The sequence below is a fragment of the Pseudonaja textilis genome, chromosome 1 (genome assembly GCF_049901715.1).
Source record: "Pseudonaja textilis isolate UNSWEBS1 chromosome 1, rPseTex1.2, whole genome shotgun sequence".
Taxonomy (NCBI): domain Eukaryota; kingdom Metazoa; phylum Chordata; class Lepidosauria; order Squamata; family Elapidae; genus Pseudonaja; species Pseudonaja textilis.
The window spans coordinates 144,605,903-144,621,930 of NC_141990.1; the positions used below are offsets into that span (position 1 = coordinate 144,605,903).

At 37.6% G+C, this 16,028-nt stretch overlaps 1 protein-coding gene across 3 annotated transcripts in view; it reads right to left on the reverse strand.

Moving 5' to 3' along the window:
* Positions 1 to 16,028, reverse strand: part of RANBP17 (RAN binding protein 17) — a 182,129-nt gene that overhangs the window by 164,971 nt on the left and 1,130 nt on the right. For 2 of the 3 annotated variants that reach the window (XM_026710357.2, XM_087918698.1), the window contains exons 2-6: positions 12,592 to 12,738; positions 7,614 to 7,704; positions 5,582 to 5,748; positions 2,483 to 2,548; positions 1,567 to 1,671 (exon numbers count right to left, since the gene is read on the reverse strand). In XM_026710357.2, the coding sequence (XP_026566142.1) occupies positions 1,567 to 1,671; positions 2,483 to 2,548; positions 5,582 to 5,748; positions 7,614 to 7,704; positions 12,592 to 12,738 (576 nt within the window). Of the gene's footprint in view, positions 1 to 1,566; positions 1,672 to 2,482; positions 2,549 to 5,581; positions 5,749 to 7,613; positions 7,705 to 12,591; positions 12,739 to 16,028 lie in introns of those variants that run through there. The other variant, XM_087918703.1, reaches the window with a different exon arrangement.

Below are 16,028 nucleotides of genomic sequence, written 5' to 3' on the forward strand. Positions count from 1 at the left end.
AAAAGGAAACAGGCAAGTTGGCTAGCCAATTATGCTGGGGTCCTTCTCAGTCTTCTAGCTTGCTACGGCGAGGATGGCCGGCCCAGGAGTCGGCTCTCAACTGGGCTGGCGGCGGAGGTGGCAGGAGGAGGTAGGGGACTGGCCCAGCAGGACTTGCTACTTTGCCTCCTCACTACCAATCGGTGGTGGGAAGGCAAGGCAGCAACCCTTGGGCCGCGGCGGGCGAGGGAAGGTGGCGGGCTGGCGACCTAGCCAAGATGACAGCCGCCATGTGGGCAAGGCAGTGGCGCCTGGCCCGGGAGTCGGCTCTTGATCGGGCTGGGGGTGGCGGCAGTGGCAGGAGGAGGTAGGGGACCAGGACAGCAGCAGGAGTTGCTGCTTTGCTTCCTCAATACCAATCGGTGGTGAGAGGGCAAGGCAGCAACAATGGAGGGCCGCGGGCGAGGGAAAATGGGGGCGGCCGGGTTGGAGGATCGTACTTACTGATCTGCGTCTTCAGAGACTGGCGGCAGGGTAGGAAGTCTGGGCGGGCAAGGCCAGCTAGCGGCACGGGCGGGAGGCAGTCAGGGCAAGGCAGGCCGGCCAGGCGAGGATGGTTAGCTGCGGTGGCGACCAGGGCTTGGGGCTTGCCCTCACTCAGCAGGGCGGCAAAAGGCAGGCAGGGACGGGCAGCTGGCTGGCTGACCGGCTGGCTGGCTTCGCTGCTGCCAGTGTGAGCGATGGTGCCACTTGGGTAGATTTTTGTAATTAGCGCATATGCGCTATAAGTAGGAACAGGGTGAGGGAGAATGAGAAAGGGAGTTTTGTGCATGCGCAGTTTAAAAAACTCGTTTTTTTAAAAAAATGTTTTGTTTTTACTTTGGAATGGCGGATGGGGCGGGGGCCAGGGCAGCAAAGGGAGGGACGGGTGAGGGAGAATGCAGAAAGGATTTTTGCGCATGCGCAGTAAAAAAACCTGTTTTTTTTACTTTGGATTGGCGGATATGGGCAGGGGCCGGGGCAGCAAAGGGAGGGGCGGGCAGGGGAGAATGAGGAAGGGATTTTCGCACATGCGCAGTAATAAAAACTGTTTTTGGCCCATAGGAGCGGCGGAGAGGGGCGGGGCCAAGCAGGGGTCAGTTTTATTGGTTTTTAGAACTACCAGTGACATTAACAACTGGTTCTATACAACCAGTGCAAACCGGCAGAAACCCACCCCTGCCTGCAACCATGGGACTGGTTAGCTCCTTGAAGGCACTCCCCGCCTTTTAACATTCTTTGTTTTTCAGTTGGCACCTATTTTATTCATATGTTGTATTTTATATGGGTTTTTTTATCATTTTGGCTGTAAAATGCCAAAAGTCACTCCAAAAGTGAGATGGGCGATATCTAGATTTGATAAATAAAAATAAATAAATCTCAAAAATTCATTTATTACTTTCTCACTATACATTTCATACTAATCTAGCTGCATATGTTTCTGGCTAAAAAATATGTCCATGAGTGACGAGGGATAAAATATCAACAAAATATGTTCTGATGGTAAAGAAATAGTCTCACTATAATAAGATTAGCATTTGGGCTCACCTCTTTCAGCAGCGAGCATGCCAGCATCAAAATTTCTTTTAGAGTAGTATCACGGAAAGAGATAGCAATTCTACGATGCTTTGATGAAGGTCTTGAATAATCAATCTAAAACAAAGAAATCCTTCATTTGAATATTATATTATTTAAAACATATCTTACAGGTATTTACTATATATCCATAAAATGCATTATTATAAGTAAAAGAAGTATTAATATTTCTAATCCAGCCAGTACATTATCTAAAATTTATAGCAACACCTTCGTAGTCTTACTATATGCTCATGTTGAATGAAAAAAGGTTTAAGCAAGTTATCTAAAAGCAGCAGAATACGCAAAAGGAAAGGCAACTTTGGTTTAACTATTGTCAGGCCAAGCCATGGTTTAACTATTGTCAGGCCAAGCCGTGGTTAACTATTGTCAGGCCAAGCCAAACAACCATGCAGAGCCCATTGGAGTGGCTTCTTATAATGCATTTAAATAATCATTAATTATTATGGAACATTAAAAATAGAAGAGCATAGTAATAGGCCTGTCAATAAGACAGACCCTTCTGATGTTTCTGGAGCTTAGGTAAAAATAGAAAAGAAAGAAATATGAGGGCACAGTGACAACTATGAATACATAGGATGTTCATTTGGTTTTATAAATGTGCAAAGATCCTGGTGATAGCACAAGCTCTGTTCCTTTTTTCAGCTTAGTATAACTAAATACAATATCAGTAGAATTGATCCTATTTTACTCACTCAGTGAGTTTTGAAACAATCCATTTCTATGCTTCATTTGACAGAAAGTTTCTCTTTGGGATTTTTATCTTATTTATAGTGTAGTTTTCTCATTCATTAATCCTGCCTCTAAAACATTATGACAATAATCTGGTAGCAATATAAACTAATATGAAGGAAAGAAGTATACTTACAAAATTCATTTCCTGAGTTAGTTCTGAAAGAATCATTACTCCTATTATGCAGTGATCCACAGTCCCCTATAACAGAAACAGACTATGAATAAAGGCTTTAGGTGGCTTTGAAAATAAGCATTCATGTTATCAAGCACATTATTCATTTTCACTTCTCAATAACAAATGTTCAGAACAAAAATATGTGCATTTTTTAAAATGCAGTCCATATCTCAGCACTCGAGGGCTTCAAATCTCATTGTATTTAGTATTTGATGTGTTTTTAAGCACAAATCTTGTCCCTGTCTTTCTACTGGTAGTCAACGCTCAAGGAAGAACTTGCTGATGTCAGCTGCCTCATGACTCGCTATTTCTTCTGGCCAACATAGCGGATCACATGGTAAGTGATATAGTTTTCCAGGTATTCATCAGTATTAGTATTCATCGTATCATCCAGAATGAATTACCAACATGCACCAAAGTACCACTGTATGTTTAGCTTTCTGAATGATGTGTCAATTCCAGCACCAAAAATTGCAAACACAACAAAGCAACCATTTGTTCTTACTTTGCAATTAGCTGCATGTACTTACTTAAATAAAGAGGCAGTAACGAGTCAACTTATGCAGTACAATGTCTGGAAAATAAAATATGTTCTAGGTACTGAAAAAAAAACCCTCTTTATATGACTAAATCTGCAAGTATTAATTGCTTTAATATAGAAAAAGAAAAGAAATACAAAAAGGAATAAAAAGTTTCTAAAAGTTTAAACAAAAAAGCAAAAAAGTTTATCAAATATTCAATAAATCAATTTTTAAATATGGGATTATAATTTGATCAAATGAAATTATTTTCTTTTTTTATACTGTAAATTAAGGGCAGAACATTCTTTCTAGTATAATGCAATAATTATTATACCCCATGCATTATAAAACCATAGTTCTTCACATATCAATAAAACCCAAATTTCCAGTCTATACTATAGCTAAAAATCACATTTACATCATTCAATTGTATCTTTTTTTCCCAAAATCAGAATAAGCCATCATTAGAAAACAGCAGGGCAAGCCTATATCACATGGGCAAATATTCCCTTGGTCATTTTATTCATCAATTTCCTAAAGCCATCATAATACTTCAGGAAGTGAACAATAGTAAAAATAGTAAAAAAATTCATAACCATCAAAAATAGATAACCAGAGAAAACAATAAAAGCAATCTTCAACTGCCCTATTCCAGAAAGGGGCCCTGCCAGAGCCCCTATCCCAGGGCTCAGGGGAAGAGTCATGTCTTCAAGATTCAATTAAACAAGTCAGATTAGGAGCCTTATAAATTTCTGGAGAGAATGTTACTCCAAAGATCAGGCGCAAAAACACCCTATCATTTTCAAGGGGAAGCAATAAAACATCTACTTCTTAATGAAAGTAGGAGTTAGCAGAATGAATGTTGGAAAAGAAAACTGGACTAACACGTGCACAACTTCTAGAAAACTCTCTGCTTGTTCTTCCAAGCACATGAAATTGTCTTATATAGCTTATCTAGCTCACAGCCAATTACTCTGATGAGCTGTGGATCACCACACCCAAGGGAAAATCATGCCAATCCAATACTGTAATAACCCGTAAATAACTACTTGGTTTGCTGATGAAGCCTACAAGGTAAACTTTTTCACTAATTTAAACTGAAAATTTAAATCTTCAGACATGGTAACTATTGATTGCTTTCTGTTTTTTTATTATTTCAACAAATATTCAAAAAGCAATCAAGGAAAAATAAATAAAAAAGAAATACAAATTTCTGTGGTAGTGTTGTCCAAATCAAATTAATAATTTTCAAAGGCCACCAATATAATAAGGTTCATAAATCAGAATAAGCAATTAGTATTTCTTTCTAATCTGAGAAACTCTGCCCTTATTATCAAGCAATATATATCATTTTAAAGTCTTATGTTAAGAGAACCTAAACTATGGATCATGGTCAGAGGTGGGAGTCTACCGGTTCACACCTATTCGCTAGAACCGGTTGTTAACATTCTAAGCAATTTGGAGAACCGGTTGTTAGAAGAAATTACTAGCCTAATCCTGTAAGGAAGGCAGGAAGGAAACATTCTGATGTTGCTTACAGAAACTGCCTCTCCGTTAACTTTTATTACATTCTTGGCAGGACTAGACTTCCTGTCTCTGGAACTTCTCTAGAGTTTTTTTCCCCTCCTTTGCTGGAACTTTGCTTGTGCGGAGTGACCATTCCAAGTTACAATGGCACTGAAAAAAGTGACTTATGACCATTTTTCATACTTATGACTGTTGCAGCATCCCCAGTCATGAAAGGCCAGGTGAGGAGATGTGTACCTCAATGTGAGTGACATTGAATTGGCCACATCCAGCCAATAACATGACCACCAAGCCACACCCACCACCTAAGCCACGCCCACAGAACCGGTTGTTAAAATTTTTGAATCCCACCCCTTATCATGGTCCATAAATAGATTCCAGATTAAATTAAATTCAATATCAGACTTGTTTTAACTACAAGTTAAAAAATAACTACAAAGTTATTTTTTTCATTGATACATATCCCTATAATTTACTTTGCCATTCTTTTAAAAAAGGAATTATTTGCAATTTTCAGTAAGAATAAAGGGATTGTTTTCAAAAGAATGTAAACGTTTTGTGCCTGAGCAGCACAGTGGCTTAGAGGTAAAGGCGTTCACCTCCCACATGGAAGGTTGAGAATTCAATCCTAAGCAGCAACAAATGTTTCTCTATCAGGGTCCAAAGAGAAAATAGTTGCTGCAAGCCTTTGTATAGGCATCAGGAAGGGCATCCAGCCAGTAAATGCTCAGCTCCATTTAGTCACCCCGACTCCACCCCAAACAAAAGGATTAAAGGGTTGTAAAAAGAAAAAAAGATGTGGAAGTTTTGTGCCTGCTTATAGGTATGATAGGAAGGTCTATGTTTGCCTAATGGATTGTGAAAATATATGCATAGGAAGGAAAAATCTGTATTTGGGGATGCCTCAAATCAAAGATATTGCCTATCTTGGGCAAAAGACTCTGCAATTCTTCTAAGAAATATTCTACACATTTTAACATTATTTTACCAAACATTTTTTCTTTCTTACCTGTAAAAACTTTTTAACATCAGCAATAATATCTCTAAAAACCAACTGGTCTTTCTGAACATCAAACCATCCTAATTTTGTGATCTTTGCAATTACTTGAACAAGAGCCTGAATCACAAAAAGGGCCAATTTTGGTCGAGATGCAATATAATTTAGTATATAGTTTCCTGTGCCAAGATATAAAAAAATTAAATAACAATTATTTTGGGTTAAAGACAACACAATCTTTAAATTATGATAAAGATAGAAAATGATGAAAGGACTACTTTTGAGTTCTTAAGAAGAAATTATTGTATATACACACATATTAGTTTAACTGCAGATAACCCAACTCTCAAACATTTAACCAAAGTAGTCCTTGATTTATGACTACAATTGAGCCCAAACTTCCTGTTGCTAAGGCAGACGTTGTTAAATTTTTGGCCTGTTTTACGACCATTCTTGACAAAGTTGTTAAGTGAATCACCGAAGTTTTAAGTTAGTAATACAGTTGTTTAAATAAATCTGGTTTCCCCATTGACTTTGCTTGTCCGAAGACTACAAAAGGTGATCATAAGCCTGGGACAACTGCAACAATTATAAATATGAGTCAGTTGCCAAACATCTGAATTTTGATCACATGAACATGGGGGATAAAGCAATGGTCGTAAGTGTAAAAAACGATCATAAGTCACTTGTTTCAGTGCTGTTGTAACTTTGAATGGTCACTAAATGAACTGTTGTACGTTAAGGACTACCTGTATCAGGAAAAATGCTCTATCCATGGATAAGCCAACCCTCATTTTCATGATACTTTGGCTACAAATGTCAGGGCTTCCTTATTTGCAGATGGGTTTGTACGTATGAATATACATGGGAAATAAAAAAGATAATTATATGTATCACAATGAGCTATTTGAGGATTAAGCTGAATGTTAATTTTTAGATACATATTGGCACTTAAAATTCTCAGCTTATTCACAAGTACATGCAACATTTATTTTATGTAGCTTACCTGCCTGTAGATACGGGCTCAGATATAACTAAAATGGTTGCAAAGTTCCTTAATACTGCTATTAATATAAGACACTAGTTATATTTGATGCAACTGTACTACTTGTGCTAAGTTAATGTAAATAAGTGATTAAACAAAAGCAATTATACAATTCATTCTGGTAGGATGCAGAATTGTACAAGCCTGCCTCAGCACTGAAGTGAAATGTTTCCCTTCCATGTTCCAGAGCTAAATTTTATACTGAGAAGTATTTACATTCAGTCTGTGAACAACAATCTTATTATTAATATCTAGAGAAGAAGAGAATAAAAATTATAATAAAGAATACAGAATAACAGAGTTGGAAGAGACTTTGTTAAGTCTCCAACCCCCTTGCCCAAGTAGGAGACCCTACACCATAATGTGTATCAGGGACACAGAAATAGAAGACAAGGCTACAAAGAAATGCACAAGAAAGAATCACTTGAGTCAAAATGTTATATAGCATATTATGTGCCTGATTTCAGCAAAATAGCTCAAACTAATCCAAATTCTTTTTTTTTTTTGTTATTAATTGGTAGGCTACATTTCTTCTAAGAACCAGTCCAAACAACTCTTACTTTCATTATTTTTTTTCCGTTTTAAGCTTAGGATCATTTATAAAACTTTGATATGAATAAATAACATTGTACTCAAGATCAGTGTAACACTTTACAAAGCAGTTAAGTATGATACCTATCACTATTTTCATATTAAGGACTATACGTTACTGTCAACAAACTATTCTATTTGACTGCAAAGATATACTAGATGCTTGTACAAATGTGGTTCAGTTCCTGCTCGGGTATTTACATTTTCTTATTTATATAAAACATAAAACAAACAATTAAGCACATATAACGTCTCTACAAATGAGAAATCCCAGATAATAGGAAATAGTCTCACCCTTCATTATGAAACTATAATAAATTCTTAAAGTTATATGTTTAAATTGCTAGTATTTACTTTAATCTGACTATAAACACAATTTTACTATTGAAAAGAATAAACAATGCTTACTGATGTCCATTCTTTGTTGAATAGGTAAAGGGGTGGTTTTGCATACAAGTTTTGAAAGACATGTTGCTGCTAATAGTTGCGCGTAGGATGTCTGGAGAAAAATATACACAATTCAAATGGTGATAGTAACACTGGATAATACTAAAGATTTTTAAAGTAAAACGATAATCTTGCAACAATAAATTCTTTTCCTAATGTTTTTCTATTTAGAATCTACACATAATTCTTAGATTTATGATAATAAGCAAAGAATCCAACACCATGTAAATAATATTAAAATAACAATTCATTTTTATAATTTACTTTTAGGTAGTCCTTGACATACAATGTTTAGTGACTGTTTGAAGTTAGAACGGCACTGAAATAAGTGACTTATGACCAGTTTTTACACTTACGATCATTGTAGCATCCTCATGATTACGTGATCAAAATTTGGAGAATTGGCAACTGGCATGTATTTAGGATAGTTGCACTATCCCAGGGTCATGTGATTGGTAATCTTCCCAGTTGGCTTCTGACAACCAAAGTCAATGGGGGAAGCCAAATTTATTCAATAATTAAATGAACAACTGTGGCAAAAAGAGTCGTAAAACTCACTTAATTGCCTTGTATAACCATGCCAAATTTTGGCTCTATTATGGTCATAAGACAAGGACTACCTATATTTATTATTTTATCATTTTAGTAATTTACCATTTATTTATCATTTTGCTTATGAAAGAGCCTTTATTTTTATGATTGATTTTTGTAAATAAAATGATTGCAGGCACCAATTACTATTTTCCAGAATACTGTAATATGCACTGCTTTACATAGCCACACAAATACCATGTAGCAATACAATACACAATTACGTCACTTTATATTTATATATTTTATGGCTACATATAACTAGTATCATTATCCCCAACATGTTCTAGCTATATCTACATTATAGATAAGGTCATGCCTTTATGGTTTTTCGGGCATCCACACACCTGCAATTTTCTTATGGCTTCATTGGTACCAACAGGGTTTTAACAAACAAAATGGGTAACTGCTATTTCTTTTAAAGTCCTCATATTTCCATCAAGGAATTTCCAGCTGGCAATTTGCCTTTGATTGCTAATCCCAAACTAAAAGGGAATAACCTTGTAGTCCATCAAACGCATAAATAAAATACCCTCTAATCTGAATATTTTCAATGGTAAATCTTTTAAGTCAAATATTGAAGCAGTCATTAAAACTTTCTGTAACATATGGAATGTTTTAAGACTGCAACTGAATCCACAAAAGAATTTGATAAAAGATGTACAAGAATTCTAAATTCTAAACTATGTTTAACTTTCTTTAATTATCAACAAACTTCTTTATGTAATTAGTCAAGTGAGAATGTGTCATTCATTTGTTGTCATTTGGTAAAGTGACACTTACAAAATAACTTGTTAGACAGTCTGTGAAATACAGTATAAGGAGAGACAGTGCTGTACTTATGAACTGGTTACTCTCCAAGAGGCTGGTACAGTCCAAACAAGCATAAGTATGTAAGAACAGGGTGTGAATTAAACTTCTCCCAACTTCCCCATTGTGAGCATTTGATAACCAGCTTGCATTTATGGCCATTTGTAACATTCTTGTATTTTCAGCTTTTTTTTGCCAGTGTTTACCATTTATTTCCATTTTTTTGCAAAAAAAAAATGCCCATTGGATAAAATGGTTTTATTTAATGACCATGGCATTAATTTAACAACCACGGCACAGAGGACTGTAAAAACAGGCATGGTCACATAGGGATCAACTAAACAATGTACAACCTATGACTTACAACCATAATGCTGGGCTCAATTACAGTTGTTAGTTGAGGACTATATGTATAGGTACCATCTGTGAATTTAGACATATTCATGTAACCTTTTTGAAAATATTGAAATGGTATAGAACTGCCTTCTTCCAAGACATTTTCTCAATTTTTCCAGCCTAGTATACAGCAGTGGTTCCCAAAGTGGACGGTATCGCCCCCTGGGGATGGTGGGATGCCTTAGGGGAGTCTAAGAGGCAAGGGGGCTGGCAGAGGGCGCTAAGAGGCAGCAGGGGGGCGCTGGAGTTCAGCTGCACCGAAAAAAACACGCAGCGGCTGGAGGTTTTTTGCAGCCACAGAGGATCAGCGCAGTGCTGCAGGCAGGATTCACCCTTCCCATCCTGGAAGCGCTGCCTGCACTGAGCCGCGACAGATCCCCACATAGGCCAGGTCAAGCCAGTTGCAAGGAAGGTCTCCCGGTGGCTGGTGGGATGGACCTGCAGTGGGGTAGTTCTCCTCTGGCAGCGGGTGGAGATGAAGCCTCCTCCACGGACAGGCGAAGGGGGTTCTCTCAGGGGGCAGCGGTGGGGTGCGAGGAAGGCAAGACGTATGCGCGCCCACTCATTACACCAAGATTTCCAGCAAAAGGTGGCCAGGTTTTGAAAAGCAAAGGAAAACCTCTGGCTTTCAGGCTAAATCATTGTTCGCTGAAGCACAGCATAAGTTAACCAAATTATCTGGGTTAGGTTAACGTTAACCTATTAACCATCCTGATGGTTTAGGTTTGCTTCGTAAAATTACACCAAATTGTAAGTCATTAACCACACCTTCAGCATCTCCAGTTTACACCAGGCTAGATTTCAAGATGCATGGTGTAGAATGGCATTGAGAGCTGGGCATCATTCAAAGTTCATAAATTATTATCGATCATAGAAAGAAAGGGGTATATAAGGAATATCTTCTAAGGATGGTGACATTTGTACTATACTGTATGGTATTTTCACGTACTCCTTCCATCTTTGTTTGATCTCCTTTGAACTGGTTACTATCTGTCCATTAGCATCCTTTACTACCCAATTTGTGGCTGTGACCTCCTTCTGAGTTCAGAGAACTTTTGGATAATTTTTCTTGGTTTTCCATGTCTGTTTCTTCAGCTTCTTTACAGATATTGTTCAAATACTGCTTGTCTCTGCTAACAGCTCTCTGAAATTCTGTGGTCTTTGTCCTTAATTTTGACTTAGAAACTGTGAAACCATGAATTGCTCAATTGGGGATTAAAGCTGCCTGGGTCACTCTCTCTTAGGCCAACCTACCTAACAAGGTTGTTGTGGGAAAGAAAGGAAAGAGAACATAGCTTCAGTAATATACAATTAAGGTGTGCTATAAATATAGGAAATAAATAAAATTGATTTCATTCCACAATGTCTGGTTTTCTATCAATGAGGTTCAGCAATTGAACCAGTGTAAATACCCTTTCCTATTTGCTACAGCAAATAGTATCACAGATAGTCCTCAACTTACAGCCACAATTGCTCCCAGAATTCTGTTGTTAAACAAGATGATTAAGTGAGTCATGCCTAATTTATGCAGTCTAGCTACACCGAAAAAAACACGCGGCAGCTGCAGGCATTCCTGACAAGGGTGACGTGGGCTGGCGGGGAGCCCAATGACAACGCTCAGCTCAGCCCTGGACTACCTTCCCTGGGAGCCAGCCACAGGAGGAAGGTAAAATCATGGCCGTGAGACGATGAAAGAGGCGGTCATGGGGGAGGAAATGGGGAGATTAAGGGGCGGTGCCTCTGAAAAGTGAAACGGGGTGATGCAGGATTAGCCCAGGCCTCTGACAGATTAGACCACGCCTGCCTGGGCAGAAAATAGGTAGATAGGTCAAGGAAGGGATAGAGAGGGTGGGGGGGGACAAGAGAGAGAGAGAAAAGAAAGAGAGGGAAAAAGAGAGGGAAAAAGAAAGAAAGAGAGAGAGAGAGAAAAGAAAGAGAGAGGGAAAGAGAGAGAGAAAAAAGTAAGAGGGAAAGAGAGAGAAAGATAAGGAACAGACAAGAAAGAAAGAAAAAGGGAGAGAAAGGAAGAAAAGGGATAGACAAAGAAAGAGGGGGTTGGACGGAAGAGACAGAAAGAGAGAGGCAGGGAAAGTGAGAGAGAAAGGGAAAAAATAAAGAAAGAGGGAATAAGAAAGAAAGAAAGAAAGAAAGAAAGAAAGAAAGAAAGAAGAGAAAGAGGAGAAAGTGAATGGGATATAGAGGGAGAAAGAGTGAGGGAAAGAGAGAGAGAGAGAGAAGGAAGAGACAAGAAAGAAAAGAGAAAAGGGAAAGAAAAGGGGAGAGAGAAAGGAATAAAAGGAATAGACAAAGAAAGAGGGGGGGTGGAAGGAAGGGACAGAAAGAAAGAGAAAGAAAGAAAAAAGAAAAACGGAGGGAGGAGAAAGTGAGTGAGATGTCTAATTCAACCACCTATTCCAACAGGGTTAGGAGTGCGTATGTGTGTGTGTGTGTGCATGCACTTGGCTGTCAAAACTCCCAAAACAGGGCAAGTAGCTCTGAGGAGATCAGTCATAAATTAGAACACGTACTAAGCAACCAGCCATTAAACGAGGACCACTTATATTTGGTTTGCCAGTCACATGGCCACACCCACCCAGTAACATGACCATCAAACCACGCCCATCTGGTCACGTGACCTCCAAGCCATGCCCACCCAGTCACATGACCACCAAGCCATGCCTACAGAACCAATTGTTAATAAATTTAAATCCCACCCCTGGGTGGGGGGCACTGAGGATGAGTTTGTAGCACCAAGGGGGTGGTAGACTGAAAAAGTTTGGGAACCACTGGTCTACAGCTTTGGGCTTTCCTGGTATCTACCATCCAAATACCAACCAAGTATGACCTTGCTTAACTTTTGTCAAGATATACCAGGTGCTGCAATCTACTGTGGATAATAATAAAATCTCACTTGAGGTTGTTTTGTTTCCTCCTTTGCAAAAGCTTTTGAGTTCTTTGCCTATAATCACTAATCAATCTTACTATTATAAAATATAACAAAATATATAACAATAAGAAAAATCTGATAGCGAAATGTATCTTGATAATACATAGACAGTCTTGGTACCCAGAAGATTTGAGCAACAGCAACAAAAAAGGTGTAACAAATATATACATCAATAACAAAGTTTAAAGTGCTTACCGTTCCTTGTTCCAGTAAAAGTTGGCACTGACTGAGACATTCAGGGCTGTTAATAAGCTCCACAAGAACTTTTTCTGCTTGTATTCTCTGGGCTAAATCTGTGCCCTCATATAGCTGTTTACAAAGAACTTCTAATTCTGCTAAACTCTGTTGGGATGAATAAAATGTTAGACATTAAAACTTCATATATATATATTTTCCTGACTGTTCATGCAAATCCATGTCTTTAATTTATTCATTTCTCATTCAGTTGATACATCTTGGCAAAGAATGAAACTATATTTTTCAGTGTCAAAAAATACCATATTTAGCATTTAAATTTCCTTAATAATCTGAAATACATTTTTTCCCACTTAATTATCCATGAAGTAGATGGCATAGAGAATCAGCACTTTCAGGGATATGCTTGATCTGTGCCATTCACTTCATGGATGCCAGCATCTAATTTTAATTTATTTTTCTCTTAGTTTCCTGTTCTATGACAGTATTAAAAGTATAAGATACATTTGCCCAAACACTGTTCTAGGATGGATTCATTCCTGTTCTTGATGCACAGGATAACACAATGAATAATTAGAAAAGTTATGTCCATTCAGTGAAAATGCATTTAGTTTACTCATCTCAAAAGATTATTAGACTGAAAACAGCTTCTATCCCAGGGCAGTAGCTCTTTTGAATTCTGCTGTATAGTGGCAGTGTTGGGGGTTTCCGGTTCAATGTGTGAAGGGTGAAGGATGTGAGTTTGCATTTATTTTCATGGTCATGGTCATGATATGCACTGAAGATGGTATTTGATTTCGTTGTATGAGGTGCAATGACAATAAACTAAACTAATTAATGCAGTATTCATGTAAATATTAATGATTAATGTAAGTATTGATAATTAAGCACATCAAGGCATTAAGGAAAAACTAATTAATTGTAATTGTTTCAACATAGTTAAAATTAAGTTACCTTTACTAAGCTGCTACTGACCAAAGATCTCCACTGCGGTTGTGAAGTTACTGTAGTGTTACTATTAAGAGATTCTCTGGTTTCCCCATTGATCTTGGTTCTTAGAAAGTCGCAAAAGATGTTCACATGACCCCAGGACAATGCAATCATCATAAATACATGCCAATTGCCAAGTATCCAAATCAAACTGAAATTTTTAGGAGGGCAAAATAACAATAAAAAATGTACAATAATATGGCTGCATAACTGTGCACACCCTTAAAACTGTATTGAAAAGTTTAGGGGTGTTTTGGGGTGTCTGTGTTTTGGGGTAGGCGCCTATCAGCATGGCACATCTTGCTTTGGGAACCTTTGCCCACTCTTCCTTTCAAAAGCGCTTCAAATCTGTCAGATTGCCAGGGCATCTCCTGTGATCAGCCTTCTTCAAGTCACCTCACAGATTTTCAATTGGATTCAGGTCTGGACTGTGGCTGGGCCATTCAAAAACTTTAATTTTCTGGTGAAGCCATTCATTTGTTGTATGCTTTAGGTCTTTCTTATGTTGAAAGCTGAAATTCCTCTTCATCTTCAGCATTTTAGCAGATTTTGTGCCAAAATTGATTGGTATTTGGAACTGTTCATAATTCCTCCCACCCTTGACTGAAGCCTCAGTTCTAGCTGAAAAAAAAAACCCAGCCCCAAAGCATAATGCTGCCCCTATCATACTCAACTGTATAATGTACTATTGGTGAAGCACAATGTTGTTTTTGCACCAAACATACCTTTTGGAATTATGGCCAAAAGGCAACCTTGGTCTCACCCAATCATAACACATTTTTCCACATGCTTTCATCAGACTTGATATAGATTTGGGGGGAAAATATATAACTGAGCTTGGACATTTTTCTTTGTAAGAGAGGCTTGCCACCTACTCCAAAGCCCAGATATATGAAACATACAGGAGACTGTTGTCACATATACTACACAGAGAGTACTTGCCAGAAATTTCTGCAGCTTTTTTAATGTTGCTGTAGGCCTCTTTGTAGCCTCTTAGATCAGTTTCCTTCTTGTTTTTTTCATCAATTTTGGAGGGTCCAATCCAGATAATGCCATTGTTGTGCCATATTTTCTCCACTTGTTGATTACTGTCTTCACTGTGTTCTATGGTATATTCCCATGCATTAGAAATTTATTTGTACCCTTCTCCTGGCGGATACCTTCCAACGAGATCCCTTTGATGCTTTGCAAGCTCTTTGCAGACCATGGCTTTTGATGTAAGAGGCAGGAAACTGAGTAAATGTCAGAAAAATCCTACAAGAACAGTTGAACTTTATATGGGATTAATCAGAGTCACTTTAATTGATGGCAAGTGTGTACTGACTACTATTTAACATCAGTTTTAATGTGATTGGTTAATTTGAACAAAGCTACATCCCTATTTATAAGAGGGTGGTGTGCACACTTATTAATTGCAATTGAATTGTATAGTTTATGTGTTATATTAAAAGTGAAAAAAATTCTGAAATGATTTATCGTTGCCTGATTTTTTTACATCTCAAAAACCTGACGTTTTAACAGGGATGTGTAGATTTTTTTATATCCATTACATTTTTATTTTGACCAAAATATCCATTTTTTCCAGTAGAAAACTATATTTCCTTTTATTGCTTCAAAATGTTCAGGAAATTTTTTATCTCTAATTATTTATATAGTGTAATACAAACTCTTCTAAAAGTATGTAGGAAATCATGCTGTCTCAAAGACTCGATCTAATATGGTCTGTTAGCAAAACTCAAATCCCAGATAAAATGGATTTCATCTCCCATCACAAATCTTCAGCAGAGAGCAGATGAAAGATAACACACTCATGAACATTTCATTTGATACATCACCTTCTGGTACTACAACTTCTCCGTCTTATGAATTTAGTTGCAAAATTTCCCCACTATTCATATAAAATTCTTATTTCCTTATTAATTTAGCATTTAGTCTAATTCCTCTTTCAAACAATTGTATAAAATTTAAAGAAACACCTGGTTATATTACTAAAACTTCCTTACAGAACTCATAGGAAGCCATTGGACTCGACTTTTAAAGGGGGAAAAAAACTTTTATTCCCACTTAGGTAAAATAATCAGGACCTACAAATAATTATGCTTCTTTCCACAAACTCAGATCAGATGAACACCCTGGGTAACACAACCAATAAACTGCATTTTAGCCTACTTTTTTTAGCGCATGGCCTGGCCGTGTGGTCAACTGTCATGAAGAATCTGAAAACTAGGTTAAGCACTAACAAAACATCTCTCTTATATGGTGCAAATCCAACCTGGTTTGTTGAAATGTACCCATATTTGTGTTAGCCATCCCATAAATCAACTAGCAAATATTAATTTATCTTCTGCCCCGTCTATCTTAGCATCCAAATCCTTGAAACAAATTGTCAAAATTTGACTACAAATTCCATAGATATTTCTTCTCTGGGTTATGTTCTATGTCTTCCT